This window comes from Pseudonaja textilis, chromosome 6 (assembly GCF_049901715.1).
Source record: "Pseudonaja textilis isolate UNSWEBS1 chromosome 6, rPseTex1.2, whole genome shotgun sequence".
NCBI classification, from domain to species: domain Eukaryota; kingdom Metazoa; phylum Chordata; class Lepidosauria; order Squamata; family Elapidae; genus Pseudonaja; species Pseudonaja textilis.
Genome location: NC_141995.1, coordinates 19,521,897 through 19,541,486, shown reverse-complemented (window position 1 = coordinate 19,541,486; position 19,590 = coordinate 19,521,897). Strand labels below are relative to the sequence as shown.

Below are 19,590 nucleotides of genomic sequence, written 5' to 3'. Positions count from 1 at the left end.
TAAGAGCAACTAAGAATAACAGAAATCACAGAAAATGTGCCTGCCTGTGCTGTATTGGTTCAAATCAGCAGGTCTATGGTAAAATCAGTGAGTAATAACCAGAATGTTTATCGTATATTCACAATCACAAACATTTCTTGAACTTTTATTTTCTAATCTCAAAGCTCAATTCAGTTTTAGACTTCCTTGCAATCTCCTATTTAATCTAGCACTTATTTTCAGGATCTTCGTTCCATTCTGCTTTCATAGAGCTAAATTAAAGGCACATCCAGGGGTGGGATTCAATTTTTTTAACAACCGGTTCTATGGGTATGGCTTGGGTGATGGGCGTGGTTTGGTGGTCATGGGACTGGGTGGACGTGGCTTTGTGGTCATGTTATTGGCTGGGCATGGCCAGCTCCATATCACTCACATCAAGGCATGCATCTCCTCGCCTGGCCTCTCATGACTGGGGATGCTGCAACAGCTGTAAGTGTGAAAAATGGTCATAAGTCACTGTTTTCAGTGCCATTGCAACTTTGAATGGTCACTTCACACAAGCAAAATACCAGCAAAGGAGGGGAAAAAATTCCAGAGATGTTCCTGAGACAGGAAGTCTAGTCCTGCCAAGAATGTAATAAGGGTTAATGGAAAGGCAGTTTCTGTAAGCAACGCCAGAACGTTTCCTTCCTGCCTTCCTTACAGGATTAGGCCAGTAATTTCTTGTAACAACTGGTTCTCCAAACTGCTCAGAATGTTAACAACCGGTTCTAGCAAATAAGTGCGAACTGGTAAAATCCCACCCCTGGGCACCCCTTGGAATCAAAGATGCTGATATCTTTTAACCAATGGTGTCAAACTGGTGGTTTGCGGGACAGATGTGTCATGTGCAGGCCATGCCCATCCCAACTCTGCGAAGGAAAAAACATCATGACACGTCACATGATAGCAATGTGACGCCATGAATTTGACACACGGGCTTAAACAGAACACTGTTTCCTTTCACAAAATCTTCATATTTTTTTAAGAGTATGATTTTCTTTTTTTCCCTATAATACATTTCAAAGCAGACCTTATATACATTTTGTCTGGATAAAAGACAATTTTTATCATAAAATTGTTTCCCCCTCATATACATGAATGACTTTTTTAAAAAAATATGAGCTGCCTCTTGAGTCACATCAGTGGTTCATTCTGTTTATTTCCATTTTTGTTGTGCTTGGAATAAATAGAAACTGTCCTTTTTTTTGTCCTGAGATACTTGATTTACAGTGAAATAGACCTACAGTATATTATTATAGTTGCTTGCACAGTCAGCCGGATGTTTAAACTGGATTTGGCATTCTTACCCAGCTATCATGTCCTTCCCAAGGACCTAGGATGAGCAGATGTTGTTGTTTAATAAGTGTTCCAGTCATTTTGGGATTGGCCCCAAGGGCACCTATTATTACTATTGCCTTTGCTTTTTTTCCACAGTTGTTCTATTTCTATTTGTGGGACTTCATGTATTTTGATTTTCTCCAGTTCTGTCTCTTTTCTGCTGCCTCTGAAAATTGCCACATACATTTTCCATACTTTTTGGTCTTTTCATTAACATGTGTTAAGTCTGGGGTGTTATGTTGCTTCTCTGTTTGAATTCTAAACTCTTTAACTTCTTCATTTTCTGTTACTTTGTCTGTTTTGTGATCCCGTCAGTTCTTGCTTACAGCAAATTATACTTCTTGTGGATCTTCCAATGCACCATTGTTGCTACTTTGGTCTGTAGTCAATCTGTACAACCTTATTGCAAGCTATCTAGGTGGTCCACTGTTTCTTTAGCTTCTTTGCATAGACGGCATTTGCTATGTGTGTGTGTGTCTATTTGGCTTTGTATACATTTGTTCTTAAAGCATCTTAATCTTTCTTCAATTTTCCTGTTGTTGTTAGATCTTTTATTTGCCTTGTCTGCTATTTTTTTTAATGTACTGGTCATGTAATATTTTGCTTTGCCATGTATCTTTTCTACTCTTCATTAAGCCTTTATTATAGGCCAGTTCTCTCCTGAAAATTTTATTATTTACAATATTATATGGTCACTTATCTCATACAATGACTTTAGTTGATTCACAACAATCCATAAAACATGGTTAAAAACATACTTTTCCCCCAAGATGCCAAACCATACATCCTCATAGTTCAACCCCCACATTCTATCCTAATGCTTGAGGCAAGGGCAAGATCTTCACAGCCCTCTGAAAAACTAAAAGGGTACTAGTTGGACTGCAAAAATCCATATCAATAGATGGCAATTCACCACAGTTCTGTACTCCACTTTGTGTGTGCAATTCTGGATGACCACTAGGTGGCAGCAAAGTAATACAGAAATATGCATTCTCATTTAGTGATAATCTGAATTGTGCAAACACAATTGTGCAGAAAGGCCAAGTAAGCCTAGTACTCACATTTTGCTAAAGAGTGAAAGGGTTCCGTTTAGGAGTATATTTTTATTTCAGACAGGTATTCTGACTTCTGATTGGCAGTAGTCTTGATTGTTTGAGTTTTCAGCTTTCACTAAAATTAATCATTTAAAAAGACTGGTGTAAAGAAGTGGATTAGAGTAGGCTTCACACAGCTGTGATTATTTATATGTTTAATATACTTCACCAGCATAGCCTCGATTTATATGCCTAATTAGTGCTATAACGCAAGACCAACATTTCAAAATAAATTATTTGAAAGATTGGTTTTGAATGAAACTAATTGGCTGTGGTTTCCCCAAATAGTGCAACTCATTAGCAAGTCTTCAGTATATCCCTAAGTAGGAAATTACTTAAACATTTCCATTTCCAACTATGTGGATCATTTATCTAGATGTTTCTCCCCCACATTCAGCACGACAGAATATAATATATTTTGACTTTTTGTCCTTCAAGTGTGCAAAGTGTGATTTAATATTACAACCAAGCATACGCATATCAAGTATTCTTTTCTGTATATGATTAAAAGCACCTGTTGCTTTTAATTTCTTCTGTCAATCTAAATAAGTTTAGAATGGAGTCAGTTAGTTGGTAAGTTGCTGGTATTAGGGTGGATTTGGGATAGGGATTTCCAATAAGCAACATTTTTTTAAAAAAAAGAATGGGATACACTGAAATGTGTAATTTGTTCTTTTTTAAAAAAAACTTTACCTGTTATATTTATATTTACTGTATATAATAATGGTAATAGATTACTTAATGGCTAAACTTCCCCAACATTATGTTATTTATCAATTCTCATTCAAATAAACATTGTTAGCCTTCTTTGGCAGGTAGATATATGTAAACCATTTATTACTGTAAAAAGACTATGCAAAGCAATAACTTTTTTCTATTATATACAGAATAAGAGCAGTGTAACATAGTAGTGAAGGTGTTGAAATTAAGAGGACCAAATTCAAATCCACTCTAAGCCATAGGAACTCATTGAAGAAAATGTTGGGCTCATTGTTCTTTCTCAGACTAACCAAATGCATGGAGGTGTTCATCTCCAGGAAAATCTTGAAAGTCTAGAGAAAGTAAGATATAAACATATGTCAGTCTTCTGAAATTGTGCAGACAAGAAACAGATTCCCCAACAAGGTAGAACAAAACTTTATTGGATAAACTATATTAACACACCTTGCAAATCTGATGATGTTATCTGACTTCTGGGGTTCAAGTGATGCTTTTGTCCTTTCGTTTTTGGAAGACTTTTTGAATACTACTCTCAAGGCCATCTCCATGACTATTTATAATCTACCAAATTATCATCATCTAGACATTATGTTGAACTATCTTGAGCTTTAGATACTGTATTCAACCATTTTCTTTGACTAGTAAGCAGATCTAGCAGTTTTTCAGTTATAGAGCTGTGCAAATTTTACTTTAGTCACAGTTGTACTAGTTGTGCTAATGCCATATGTTTTAAATAATGAATTTAATAATTTACATTCAATCTCTGATGTTCAGTTTGGGTGGCTCTTGAAAACGTCTATTCGGTGGGTAAGCTAAGACTTTGGGAGCTGCCATGCAAAGTTCAAGCTAGCCTTCTAGCTTTGCATCATCAATTTGCTTACAAAGTAGATTTGCCTTCTTATTGTACTGTGTTATTTGAAAATAATACTTTATCAGAGTTCTGCTTTTAATATTCTTTTCTGAGACTTAAATAACTTTAAATTATAAGTTATATTGATTATATTGTTCCCAGGTGGCTATTTTTAATAGAAAGGCATGGAAAATTGTTATGTAACAAATGAATAAAAGATGAATTTTAACAATTATGGGTCTCAAGTGCTATTTCATTAAAGCTCAGAGAATCTAGCTATATAAGGCAAGATATTCACTACAGTTAACAGTGAGATTTCAGAACTGGAAAACAGGCAACCAAAATCAAACAGCTTCCCTATAAGGACAGAGTATATAGCATTATTGTGAGGAAAGAAAGAAAGGCAGATTAGAACAGATATAATAACCCTATGTAATATATAGTTTGTAAAATGTGGATATAGAAATGTTTCTACCTCATCAATGTTTTCTCAAAATCAGGGAAATCCAAGACTGAGTAGGGAAGTTCAATTTACACTAAACATCAATAAATTATGGAATTTGTTGCCATCAAATATAGTGATGATCAGTCATTTAAATAGTTTGAAATGAATCCACCTGGTTTCCATAACTGTTGGAATTTGTTTCCTGAATGGAATTAACAAGATCAATATCTCAAGCTTCCTTTAATCCATATGGCAGATTTCCTATTTCTAATTGGAGTGATAACCTATAATTTTTTTAAAAATTGTTCCTTTTGGTTTTTCTAAATAATGAAGTTTTGAAGTATTGAAATTAGTGTAAGGCCATATTGCTGAAGCAATATTTCTATTGCCCAGAACAGATTTAAATTGAAACTAAAAAACCCATTCTACCTTATCGCCCATTTGTTGCTCTACCTCTTCACTGAGAGGTTCACCTTTGAGATGAAAGTCTTTTAGCTATGAAGATTATATGCTCTCAAATGCTCTATTTTAGCCAAACCATAACAATTATTCTGATCAAAATATGTTATCAAAGGAATTAAAGGAGAAATGTCCTTTATCAAAGCTATGTATTTATTATTCCAAATTTGGAGCATTGGTTTAGTAAAATATTTTCCATCTGTTTTATTTTAGAAACATGTTTTGGATGAAAAAAACACTGATTTATAAACTTATTTGGCTCTGACATAGTTTTAATCTGAATCTATTGTTTAGAAGAGTCTTCCATAGTAAATGGAATCATATGCCCTAGCTATGCTGCTTGATAATATATTGACAAATTGGATGTGTCCCAGCCTCTCTGTTTCTGAGGTCTATATATAATTATAAAGAATATATAATTATATTCTTTACTCTCAATTTTTTTTGGTTGAAAGCAGATACTTTCTATTCTTTTATAGTTGCCACTATTATTTAAAGTCTGCTCTGTAATTGCCACTGTGAGACATTGATGTAAAAATTTACCATATTAATTTTACTTAGTTGTATAATATTTAATGATTTCCTGATAGGAAAATGATTTGCAATCAAGCCAATTGATCCATATGATTAATTTTACCAATAATCACTTTTAGTCAACTAGCTTATAGTTTAATATGAAGTTTATAGTCTGTATTAAGAAGTTAAATGGCCCTATAAGATGGCAGATTCTGAGAATCTTTCCCAACTTAAGAATCAAATTATCTTAGATTGTTTCCCAGACCTTGGTAAAGGACCCCACTGAACCCTTATGCAAAGTATTACATACACGCAAAAAATATGGTATTAAAATCTCTTTATATTATTGACAAAAATCTCTGACAACCCATCAGGATCAGAAGTCTTTTCATTTTGAATAGTACAGAAAACTTCAGAAATTTCTGAATTGGAAAAATGAAATTCCATTTATTGGACATCTCCTTAAATCAGATCTGGAAATGTTAACCTATTTAAAAATTGGTTAATTTTTATTGGTGATCAGTTATTTATAGAATATAATTGTTGAAAAAGAGTTTAAATTGTTCACTTATGCCTTTGGTTTTGGTCCAGTTTGACCATTGCCATTTTTAATTGCACTAATATATTTTTCAAGATTGGAAATATACTAGATTCAAAAAATTAAATATTTTATTATACATTCTGTGTGTTTATATATTGTTATATACAATGTTAAATTCAGCACAGGAAAAGAAAAGAGAAAGGAATCACTAATTTTAATATCACAAAAAGCGTTGAGAGGAATGTAATATAAGAGAAATTATAAAATATATTATTGAAGCCAAATATCAACAAACCAGAGAACAGAAGTATTCCATTGTTCAGTTTGCCATTCCGTTAGGCTTGTCTGCAACTGCATGTAGAAGTGAACGTACCTACTGTGCAAAGAGGTTAATGGGTAAGCATAGGTTACAGATAGTTGCAGATGGAAAAACATGCAAACCCCCCAAATCTTAACTATGTGTTGTGTGGAGATGCACATCCTGCAAGCTGATTGATTGATTTGGCTCCTGTTGAGAGGTGGCAGAAGGCAAGACACATTCAAACAACATTAACATTCACAGAAGTATAAACGCAAAAGCTATGAAAATGTCTCTGAACAACAAATGCATACGCTCGTAATGACATACGAGTCTAACCAAATCTTTAATTTGCGCCTTATTATATAGCTTTTAAAACTTTCAAAATTGGCATTCTACATTGAATGCGTATCTTGTAATTGTTCTCTATTTTGTAAATTGTTCATTAATTCTCCAATTTTGAAGGTGTAGAGTTAATTTAAGCTAATTCAAAGTATTTATTTATCACGGCACAATATACAAGTTATTGCAAATTGATATAATTTGTTTTGCTACACTCATTAACCATTTACCCTAAAATGAATCTATTGAATTAGTCAAAAAGAATGAGACAAGTTGTCTTGTTTTCTGGAGCAAAGAAGACTTGTTCAACATTTGAGCACCAGGAGTTTTTTTTTAATGAAATAGTTTAGTGTTGAAGATATTACTACAATATAAATTTGCATACACACACACACACACACACACACACACACACACACACACGCAAACTTAAATAGCATCTCCTGGCTGCCAATGGTTTTATCCATAGTTCAACAGTTCATTATTTTCTGTCACAAAGATGTTGTGGTAAAAAAAACTTTGTCTCCAGAACTGCTGTCTTTTTATACTTTTTATTATTTTTATTAGCTTCCAGATTTCCTGTGACTCTGATAATTCAGGGTTCTGGATTTCACTGGACCCCATGCATGTTCAGAAATATAAGGAATAACTTTTTGCAGACATTTGTGCTTAATGCAAGATTGCCTAGAGCAGCTAGTGTCGTTAACTTGATGCAGAGGCAAAAAGATAATTCAAAGTATCTCAATGGATGTGACACACATCTGGATAACAAATGCCTGAATGGGTTATAACTTTGGACCATCTACTTGTTGCCGGGTAAATTCTTCATTTCCAGTTGTTAACAATTGGGTATGTCTTGACTGGTGAAAAGAAGGTGGTGACATCATAGCAGTGTTCCAATATTTGAGGGGCAGCTACAAAGAGGAGGGGGTCAAACTATTTTCCAAAGCACCTGAAGGCAAGACAGGAAAAATGGATGGAAATTAATCAAGGAGAGAATCAACCTATAGCTAAGTAGAAACCTCCTAACAGTGAGAACAATTAACCAGTGGAACAGCTTGACTTCAGAAGCACTGGAGGCTTTCAAGAAGAGACTGGACAGCCATTTGTCTGAAATGGTATAGGGTCTCCTGCTTGAGCAAGGGTTTGGATCAGATAACCACTAAAGTCCCTTCCAACTCTGTTATTCTATGATATTATGTCTATGAGACCATTGTCTAGACATACTATCACCTGTTATCCTGGGATGGAAAGCTTTGATCTTGATGGATATTAGAACTATCAAGGAACTCTCATCTTGAACATCTAATTCTTTCAGGTGGTCTCCTTTTATTAATATAATTTTCTCGCCGTCAGCTTTATAAACTTCATTTTCATTTTCTTTCTGTTCATGATGGCATTGAAGGAATTTCACATTTCAATACATCTTCATTAGTACTGTATATCTGATACTTACTTTAATCCTCTACCACAAAGATTGGCGACGATGCAGACAATTGCATTCTATTCAGGGTCAATTTATTTTGTTATTACTGGTTAGTTACTTGATTTTTTTGTTATCCTATTTTGACCTCTGTTGCTTTTTAAAAATAAGGATGTTAACAAATATTATATAAAATATAAAAATAGGTTTTGAGACTTCTAACTAGGTAAGTGCGCAAGATTGTATTGCACCATACAAAGTTTTTGTGAATTAAATTTTTATATTAAAATATTCCTTTTTCCCCCCATCCAAGAACTCTGAGTGCATCTTCCATTTTTTTCTTCTATGGTTGCCCATACCGATAAACAGACTACGTTCAAATAATCTACACAGCTTCATTTGTTTTCCTTTGAATGCATTTCCTACTAAATAAACTTAAAATCGCAGGCAAGGTTTCATTATTATGTTTGTGTACATGGGCAGATTTTCTAAATTCCCTCTGGCCTGATTTTCAAGTGTTCGACATCCAAATTTAGAGACATGTTTTGAAAGGAGTCTCATCTCAGTTCAAGGTCAGATTTAATAGGAAGGCTTGGAGCGCATTTCTTTTGTGTCATCTCTGCCCATGTTGTTAGAAATGCTTTGTGCGTTCTGGAGTGCTTTTGAATTCCAGTCCCAGTTGCAGAGGAAAATCTGTGAATATAATTATCAGGGAGTGTTAATACTTAGACCCACTCAAAAAAGACAGAGAGAGAGAGAGAGAGAGACAATTATGCCATTACACACATATTATGTACGTATACACAGTCCCTTAGATATTTTTTGTTAATAGATAGTTTTTAATGAGAAATGCTCTGAATGTTAATGATAACTATTTCAACATTATTTGCCCTTAAAGATCTTCTCTTTGGGAAGATCTGATGCATTAAAATAACTGTGTAGCCCTGTGTGGCAGTGATGGTGAAACTATAGAAATATTTTTGTTTATCGAATTAATGAAATGAGAAAAACACTTCCCCCAATTCACCAAACCCCTCATGTATAAGAATGCTTCTGAGTAAAACACTCAAAACAAGGGTACATAGAAACATTTGACGTTAGACAGAGTAAACACTGCAACTAAAAAAATTATCACCACCACAATCACTCTTTCAACTTTGGACAAGAAATGGTGCTATGGAAATTCTAGGCCCATCAACACTCCAGTGATTTTGGACATTTTTAATATGCAGGTACTGTTTTTGGAGAAAGTGGGAATATGTCATAGGTGGATGTTTTCATTGTGCTTGCATTTGAGGATGACTGTTTGCTTTCTGCCATGCTTCCATGCTTTGATCTTCTACATTTTACTGCATACCTGCCACTTTTCCTCTTCTTCCTGTTATGCCTCTTCACTGAATTGTCTTTCTCTTAGAATTCCAATGCATTCTTTGTTGATTAATCGTGGGAAAAGAGCTCTTTGTACATCCCCACTCAATCTTTCCACTAATATTATGTGTCTTGGATTACTCTTGTCTTGAAAAAAAGTCTTTATCATTATAGCTGCTTATCAAAGTATTTCAGAAGATAAACTATTTGATTTCATCATAGTCTTTACAGTCAAGAAATATACCCGCTAATGATGTGCCATATTTCTCTAATTCCACCTGACAATGTACACATCCTAATGGTAGATCTTCACTATGCATCATAGTAAATGTTTAAATATCACTTAGCACATTCAATGCATTTTGAATTGAGATAGAATTTTTATCATTTTTTTACATATAGGGATTACATTTTCTGGGTGGGATCACTGAAACAGTTTCATAACAGTTTTCACTTCTCAGTAAAAGATTTTCTGGAGCTTTAAGTGAATTCTTAAACATTATCATGAAAATCCTATTGTTTTAAAGTCTCAACATTTTTCCAAGGATTTAAAATTTTTCTGTTGCCTCATTGTTAATTGACTGTGGTAAGAAATCCAGCTTATTTTCTACAAGTAATACTGAGTATTTTCCATTTCTCTTTTAGCTTACACTAACTATATTTTTCCTTTGTGTATTTGTGAGAGATATATTACAGCAGAAGGAATGATAGAGCTCAAAATAATTCTCCTATCAGAGGTATGAAAACAACCTCTGTCAATGGAAGAATAATGATTATGGCTGTAATCTAATGAAAACAAGCCTTAGTGAACACGTAGCACTATGATTTTTTAAAAACTGAAACATATCCCAGGAACACTTATTTAAAAACCTTTAATAAGAAGCTTTGGGTTGATCAATGTTAAGTGAAATTATGATTATTTGAAAGAAAGTGCTGGCAATTATGCTGGCAAGATTTTAAGGAAATTATGAATAGGAAAATGGATTAATAGATATGGCTGTATGCATTCTTGAGAAATTGTAAGTGTCTCTTATCCAGTTTTTATTAAACTATTTTTTGTTTGCTCAATGTCTTTGGAGATTCTCAGTCATCTAAGTCATAGTTGTCCTATTTATTTGGATTATTTATTTGTTCATTTATTTCCTTTAACTACTTCCAAATCATTGAACTATTGGAGATTTACAATCATAACCAAAACTACATCAAAGTTTAAAAATCATGATACAAGTTCCTAATAAAATATTAATGTACATAATTTTAAATATTGTGCTACTGGGCAATATCAACTCTCTGGAGCTCTTTGGAATAACTTTTATTTATCAGCTTTTCAAGGGTAACCACATTAGATTTAGTCTAGTCTGTCTCCAAAGGGATTATTCTGTAAAATAGCGTCACCTGAAGAAAATATAGTCCTTGTTAACAACCATAACTGGGAATGGGGACTTAATCATTAAGCAAAGTGGTCGCTAAATAAAAGTCTGTATGTGGACTTATGGACAGTGGAAGCAGTAAATGCAAGGTTTGATTGTAAAGTTACCACCATAATTGCAAAAGGTCACTTGACAAGGCAATTCCTAAATGAAGTTAACCTCTACCACTTCTAAGCCCCCATATACCTCATTTTTTGTAAGTCAGAAACCCTTAACATATTGAATGAAACAAATAAACTATATGGGCTATTTCTATATCAGGAATCAGTTCTACAAATACCTAGGAAACTACCACATAGGGCAGGGGTCTCCAACTTTGGCCACTTTAAGCCTGGAGCACTTCAACTCCCAGAATGCCTCAGCCAGCTTTGCTTAAAGTGGCCAGGGTTGGAGACCCCTGACATAGGGTACTTTGGGTTGGACCTGGAAACCTATTGGAAGCCAGCGAGGTGCTTCCAGTGTGGGTGACACATGACTGAAGTGCTCTCATATGCTAGCATACAGGAAGCTTCCTTTTTATCAATTGCAATCTCTGAAGGATATTCAGAGATAAGCCAGTGTAGAACAGGTTTTGAACGTGGCAGAAGAAGTATTCATGAAAAGAAATAATTGCATATCCTAAGTCCACCAAATTGTTTTTAAAGAATATCAGTGAGGTCTTTGATGCAAAACAGTTACATGAATTTCTTGGTCTGAAAAGTTTCTCTAATTATGACCATTGATGCATTGATGCATGTTTGGGAAAGTTGATGCAATCATGCAGATGGGTTTTTTCTACCTGAGCACTATGGTTCCAATACAATCAAGGTACAAATGGGCATCCATAGGGAGAAAAAGGTGTTCTACATGATGCAAAATGTATGTATGTCACTCTGCTTATTATATATTTTTATAGAGCATTGTTAGAGGGCAAAGAACATGCATTTCATCATTTTAGTGTGATCAGAGAAATATTTCCTTATGTCTAGAAAGTCAGGTTTTTTTGTATTGGAAATAGCAATACATTTCAATTGCCATGCTCAATACACTCCAAACATAGTCAACAATGCTTATTGTGGATCTGAGAGAAAAAAAACGAAAGAAACTAAGTAACGGTATCAACTAAGCCTATTTTGAAGAATGAGAAAAATGTGCAAAGTTAATAATCATTTTCAGAACTGAACTATTTTGAATATTGCAACCTCTTTTGCTTTTTTTGCTGCTTTTGATACTTTCAAAGAAATGTATGATTGTCATAATATGTTTGTATGTCCCTCAGTTTGAAGCAGCCTATAAGTAACCTAAATAAAATAAAAGTAACAGTATAGTATTCGAATTCAACAACACACTGTATGTAGTCATATTTTTAAAATTAAAATCTAACTAATATGGGGAAAAAAATCACTTTAAAGATAATTTCAAAACAATTTTGGATGGAGAAAAATATGGATGGAATAGCTGTTTAAAAAAACCTAGTAATTTGTTCTGAAGAGTGAAAAGCTAATTAATATTCCAATTAATAACCCCACCCCAAAGGCTGGAGTTTCCTTGAAGGTTAATTATTGTATTGTATTTGAAGTTAAGGAGTTGGTGGTGGTTGTTTTTGGTTTTTGGATAAGGTTTATAGGGATTACTTTGAAGCTGGTCTAATGAAATCTAATTACCAAACAATAATGCTACTTTATTAATATGCTTTTATATAGATCATTAGCAGCCCAATGTGAAAATAAAATGACCTTGTTCTTCCCAACAGTACATTCCTAACTTGCACTAAAGAAGAAACTTATTTTGTTGGAATAATTTTGTCATTATGGTTGGGGATGTTTTATGTTTGACTAAATTTGCAATTGGAATTTCAAGCAAAAGTTTTTGAATAGAGTCTCAAAATCATTGCATTGTCATCTTATTAGAAAGCTAAAACTCTTACGCTTTTTAAAAAAGTGGGTTTGGTGTTTAAAATTGTTCTTTCTTTTTCTCTCTCTTTTCTATACAGGGTCAACCTGGTCCTCAAGTAAGTATCTTCTTGTGTTATTATTGTTAGTGGAAGAAAGTGGGAAACGAAATAATGCATTGTGGAAAACTCTAGCATTTCAAACTCTTTTTGAAAGATCCCATATCACAATTTTCTTCCCCCAACAGGTACAGCAGTATGTGCATACATTGGATTGCACTGGAATTCCACCTTCCCAAATATTTTCCCTATACTTATAGAATTGTAGGATTACCTACAGTTGCTTTTGTCTTTCTATTGTTTCCCATCATAAAATCCAAGTAGGATAATTATTACAAAACCATGAGCAGACAAAGTAAGGTTATCTTGGTCAACGTGGGCTACATTTAGATTGCTGTTAACTGGCCCAATAATAATATGACACAGTAAGCCATATTTATTTTCCAGGAGGAACAAATGGGCCACCATATGTTTTGGAATCTATCAGCTGCTTGATGAGATAATACTTTTAAGAATGTATTGCTAAATGACAAATAGCTCTGAATTATGCTCTAAAACGGGGGTGCCAAACTTGGCAACTGTAAGACTTGTGGACTTCAACTCCCAGAATTCTCCACCTAGCTGGCTTAAAGTTGCCAAGTTTGGGGACCTCTGGTCTAAAACAATGTCATCTAACTTTGAACTAAGATGAAGTATTTTATAAATGTATTACTGGAGCTAGTTTTCATTAACTGCTTATTAATCACATGTTAATGATGCTGTCATAAACCAGGAAACATTTAGTTATTTAAGATAAAATCGGCCACTTTGATTAATTATTTGAAAGCATGATTGCAATCTCTGTTTATTTAAGAATAACACAAGATTAGATCTTAATTAAATAAATGTGATCTCATCTGAAAGGGAACATATTTGAGGACATTCAAAAAAGATGTTGAGAAATAATTATATAGAATTTGCAAAGCTTTTACTAGAAAAACAGAAGAACAGGGGAAGAAGTTATCAAACCATACTGTTAAAAAATTACTCATAAAAGTAGGGGTGGGATTCTATTGGTTCTGTCCGGTTCTATAGAACTGGTTGTTATAATTCTGTGCAGTTTAGAGAACCGGCAAGTCACACCACTGGCTGGCCCCGCCCCTCTCCGCCTGCCCCTCCCCTACCAGTCAGTCCTTGTTGTGCATGTGTGGCATTGCCTGCAGCCTGCTTTTGCCCACCCACCAGGCCAGCTATTGCTGCCTGTCTGCCGCTGTGGCCCTGCCTGATCTCCCTGGGTGAGTGAGGCTCTGCAAGCTCCAGGGCCCAGTTGCCTACTTTCCACTGCCAGTCACCTTCCCCCTCTCTCAGTTGCCTTTTGCCGCCACTGTCCGCCGCCCAAACCTGGGTGACCACTTTGCCACTTGGGTGGCCCTTTTGCCTGCCATCCCTTCCGTCTCCCACCCGCAGCCCCTTTGTTGGACCTGGAACAATCACCCTGGTTGCACCCGTGTCGGTGACAGGAATGTCATTTCGAAGTTGAGGGAGAAGTTCGGAAAGTAGGTGGAGTGTCCTGCAGTGGCTAGCACAGGACCGCCACTGAGAAGTGGGGAAGTGGCCTTCTAGTGGTCTGACCTGGCATTCAGGCCGACAGGCCACAGGAAGTCAGAGCACTGAGGGAAACGGACTGTGGAGGGGGGAGGTCTACCTGAATGACTCCTTCAGTGTCTTCACTGGATTATTTGGACACTTACAAGCGAGCGCAGCTAAAGGCGCTGCTGTCGCATGTCAGCCCAGGCCTCACCCTGTGGCTCTGTAAAGCCAACACCAAAGAAGTGTGTGTTCAAGTAAATCCATGGGTGGATGCCGTGGTGCAATGCTCGCTTGGATCTTGGCCACTCCAGGCCATCCGACCTCAAAGCCCTTCGGACCAGCTGAGCCGGGAGCTGCCGTTCCCAGGCTTCTACTCGCCCGTGCTTGGTCATTGCCTCTTCACCTTGCCTGAAGTAGCTGGTCCTGTCCCTCACTCTCCGCTCTCTCACCTGGCCTGAGAAGATAAGGGTGACACCAAGGGATAGCGAAGTGGATGGGTCCCTATCTTCCCCTCTCTCCCCACTCTCTCTGTGTCTGTCTGTCTGTCTGTCTGTCTGTCTGTCTGTCTGTATCTCTCCCCCCTCTCTCTCTCTCTCAAAGCCATGGCTGGGCCAAGCCAGCAAGCTCTCCTTAGTGCTCTTCGCTGCTTCTTTCATTTCTTCTTTTTGGAATCCAGACTGGCTGAACAACGATCGCCAGCCATGGTGGAAGCATCCCTTCAGGTGACCTTCTTCCTCCCACTCCTCCTCTTCTTGTGACCGGCAACTGTGGTTGGGCTGGGAGGGTGCACATGCGTGGAGAGATGTGCCTCAAGCAAGTGCCAAAGCACAGCAAAAACAGGCATGGAGCGGGCAGCTGCTCACTTGAGGAGGGTCCCCCCGTGCGTGTGTATCCTCCTGGCCCCACCACAGCTGCCGGTCATGAGAGGAGGAGGAGGATTGCCTAAAGGGATGCTTCCACCACAGCTGTGATCATTGTTCAGCCAGTCTGGATTCCAAAAAGAAGAAATGAAAGAAGTAGTGAAGAGTGCCAACGAGAGCTTGCTAGCTTGGCCCAGTCAGCTTTGAGAGAGAGACACACACACAGAGATAGAGACAGAGACAGAGAGACAGAGAGAGGGGGAGAGAGAGGAGAAGATAGGGAGAGGGGCAGAGAGAGAGAGAGAGAGAGAAATAGAGAGAGGGTGGGAGAGAGCCATAGGAAGACATGTGGGGGGAGGGAAGAGAGAGAAAAAGAGAGGGAAAGAGAGAAAAAGAGGGAATGAAAGAAAGAGAGAGAGAGAGAGAGAGAGAGAGAGAGACAAGAAAGAAAAGAAAGAGAAAGAAAGAAGGAAGGAAGGAAGGAAGGAAGGAAGGAAGGAAGGAAAGAAAGAAAGAAAGAAAGAAAGAAAGAAAGAAAGAAAGAAAGAAAGAAAGAAAGAAAGAAAGAAAGAAAGAAAAAGAAAGAAAGAAAGAAAGAAAGAAAGAAGCAAAAGGAAGAAAAGGGATAGACAAAGAAAGGGAGGGATGGAAGGAAGGGACAAAGAAAGAAAAAAAAGGGAGGGAGGAGAAAGTGAATGAGATATATGAATGGATAGATACATGGAGGGGGGAAGGGAGAAAAAAAGAGAAAAAAGAAGAAGAGGAAGGAAGGCCCCAAACCCTGGCTTCAGAAGACTCTGAAACAGCATAGCAATCTAGGGCTGGACGGGATCTCGGAGGTCATCTTCTAGTCCAACCCTCTGCTCCAGCAGGAGATCCTTACAGAATCATAGAATAGCAGGGTTAAGAAGGGAGTGTGTGTGTGTGTGTGTGTGTGTGTGTGTGTGTGTGTGTGTGTGCGCGCGCGTATGGCTGTCAAAAATCCAAAAACAGGTCAAGTAGCTCTGCGGAGGTCATTTGTAAATTATAACACTTGCTAAACAATCCACCATTAAGCGAGGACCACTTGTATTTGTGTTGCCAGTCACATGGCCACATGGCCATGCCCAGCCAGAAATGTGACTCCTGGCCATGCCCACAAATTAGGCCACGCTCACAGAACAGGTTGTTAAGAAATTTGGATCCCACCACTGCATATAAGGAGTAACTTGTGATGATAACAGTATTCTTGAAACATGGTTACTTCAGCTGTATTCTTGAAACATGGTTACTTCAGCTGCTTCACCAGCTTTGGGAATAAAACCATATTTGAACATTTATAATGTTTTGTAAATTCAATTGTATTCAGTAACAAAGCTTGGTTGATAACAAAGCAACAAAGGAAAAAAATTAGCGCAGAATCTGTTGCCCAGCAAAGAATCCTGAATTCAGTTTTTTTAATGTTTATATTTAAGTATCTGACCTTTTCTGATTTTTTTAGCAATATGTTTTCTATTAAATACCTTTGTTTAAAATAATTACTTCTTCAGTATATTCTTGGGGTAAAGCCATTTCAAATTATTTGTACAGAAAAGTTTGTGTTCTCTGGCTTACATTATGAGGTAGTTGAATGGAGAAACTTTATATAAACAACAATGAAAAGGAACTACAGTATGTTAAATTAGTGCCAGAGCAAGGAATTCTCCTATTTTTTTCTTCCAGTTTTCATTTAATTTTATGAAAGATAATTATCTCTTAAAACATTTCCAAAAAATTTCTGATAAGCACTTAAAAGTGGAATGTATTCTTGCACTTATATAGTTATGAAATGGCAAAGACTATATATTAATACCTTATCGTTCATTGTGCAATCATCTCTCCAATAGTTGAGATATCCATTGGTCTGTAGCATCCCTGGTTTTTCATATTTCCCAGGAGAAACCCTTATGAGAGAACTTTTCTTTTAGAATTAGATTATATTAGAATTATAATAAATTAAAATTATGACTAATATAATCTAACAATTCAAAATTATAATGAAGGTTGGGTTCTGTAAGGAAACATTTTAGCATTGCTCTTTATACCAGTATGAAAGGATAATTATGCAATTGAGAATTTGCTGGGAGTTTTTCCTTATGCTGAAAACATCCAGGAAATCAACTACCTAATTTCTCTGCCCAAAATATAGAGGAAAATTTTTGAAAGGTATTTTGAATGGCTAAGTCCATTTCAGGCATTTTCTTCTTTTCCTCTCTTTTCCTCTGCAAGAACCCCTTCCCCAAATCTCTGACATAATGAGGCCTTGGTACTGATATCAATCCCTTCCAACCAATCATTTTCTTATTAGAGCTTCCCTACGAGAGTCTAAACGGAACTGTACTCTTAGCTCCTTATCATCAAAGCAAATATTAACTGTTATCTTTGACTGCTTACATAGATATATGAAGATCTAGCAAGATACTATGGCATATAATTGGCTCATTTTAGAACTAATGCTAAACTATTATTCTAATACTAAGGAAATTCTTATTTATCAAATTACTTTCTGATTTGTAATCATTTTGCCTTTTATATACATGGTTTGGCTGTTATTCTCAGTACATTCGTTTGAGATATGTTAAGCTGACAACTATTGATTGCTGCAAGATGCTCCAGTAATGGCCATGATTAAAATGGCTGTAAACTTGTTTATCCAATCATATTTTGACACTAATCACTACACTAGATCATTCATTATATGTTGCTCAATATTTATCTGAATATGTTTGTACATGATACTATGACAATTCTATATTTATTTATATACAAAGAAGGAGTTAAAAGAATTAGATTATATTAGAATTATAATAAATTAAAATTATGACTAATATAATCTAACAATTCAAAATTATAATGAAGGTTGGGTTCTGTAAGGAAACCCTTTTAGAGCAATGTAACTGTGCAGATTATTTGATAAGATGTTAAACTCTACATTTACATCATAATATATAGCTGCTAAAGGCTAGTGTAGTTGTTCCAGATCTTGGATTTCTGTATTTTGGTATTTTTGGTATTTTTATGAGCACTTGGCCTTGGAAATCTTCTGTTAACGGAAGTCTTCTGTTAACGGCAGAAGCTTTTCTTCTAATCTTGTTTTTTTTTTTTAATGAGGCTATCACATATTGATAAATTAATTAAAATACGAGAAAGAAATAAAACAAAGGAAAACAAAATTTGGGAAAACTAGGGCATGGATATGTATAAATTTTTAAAGAGAAATACATCAAGATATCTAAACATCAATATTCAGTATTTTCAGTCCCAAATCTCTCCTTATAAACTGAGATGGAAAACATCTATGAAAGATTTAAGACCAAGTCTGAATAAAACAATCCTTAATTTAAGTGTTTTTCAATTCTCTTTTTTGGACACATTAATTTTTCAACCATACTTCTAAATAATTTTGAGCCAAAGACAAATATACATAAGCTTTAACAGTATTTTGCTATTATAAATCAACATAATCCACGTTGAAGTTTTAACCAGTTCTCGTGCAAAGTATATTGACCTAGATTTATTTCAATGATATAATCTCTGATCCTAAAAAGCCTTCTATCTTCCCAGTCCTAGTCCCTTCCTAGTCCCGTTATTAGTTGTCTTTATTTGCATATTCAAGTAATTTGAATCAGAAATTGTTTCCTCCTTTTCCAAATATTTCAATGTAATTTTAGTTATGACATTATAATAGTAGATATTGATTGATTAACAAAACTGATTTATTTTTTTCTGTTGAAATTGTGGATAAGACTTGGAAAATGCAGAAAATATACCCACATTAGGATTTATTCTAAGAAGCATTCCTTGAACAATTTTCCAGAAACTATTTGATCAAATTGAATAGCTAGCCGTCATCGCTTATGACAATTGACATTCTGATGACAGCAATCTTATCTGAGAAATCTTGGTGATCATGATTCAAGTTCCAACCAGACATTATCATTGTAGCATTCTGGGATTAGTTTAGGTAAGCTAGGATTTACAGATGGTAATTTAACTTACCATCTCTAAAAGTATCTGCTCCTAAAAAGTCTTCTCTTTTCCCATTATTGGCTACATTTAACTATATATTCAAGAAATGTGAGAAAAAGGCAGGAAGTTGGACTTTTCCAAATACTGTAGTTTAATGTAATCTGTAGTTATGGAATTATAACGGACATTTATCTATTTATTTATTAATTTATTTATTAGGAATAAATAGTATTCCCCTACCTAATGAAGATTAAGATTTACAATTTTGTGTCATCCTCTAACATGGTTTTGCTTATATTGTATAATTTGTTTAGGGCTAGGTTTTATTGTTTCTGTGTAAATGAAGAGAGAATTCTATGTGAGAATCAAGTAGTAACAACAGGATTCAAAATGTTTTTA

At 35.6% G+C, this 19,590-nt stretch overlaps 1 protein-coding gene across 1 annotated transcript in view; it reads left to right on the top strand.

Annotated features, from left to right (window-relative positions):
* The window catches only part of COL25A1 (collagen type XXV alpha 1 chain), a 269,830-nt gene that overhangs the window by 147,689 nt on the left and 102,551 nt on the right, over positions 1-19,590 (top strand). Inside the window, exon 5 of the mRNA XM_087935959.1 lies at positions 12,818-12,835. Coding sequence (XP_087792085.1) covers positions 12,818-12,835 — 18 coding nt within the window. The remainder of the gene's footprint in view (positions 1-12,817; positions 12,836-19,590) is intronic.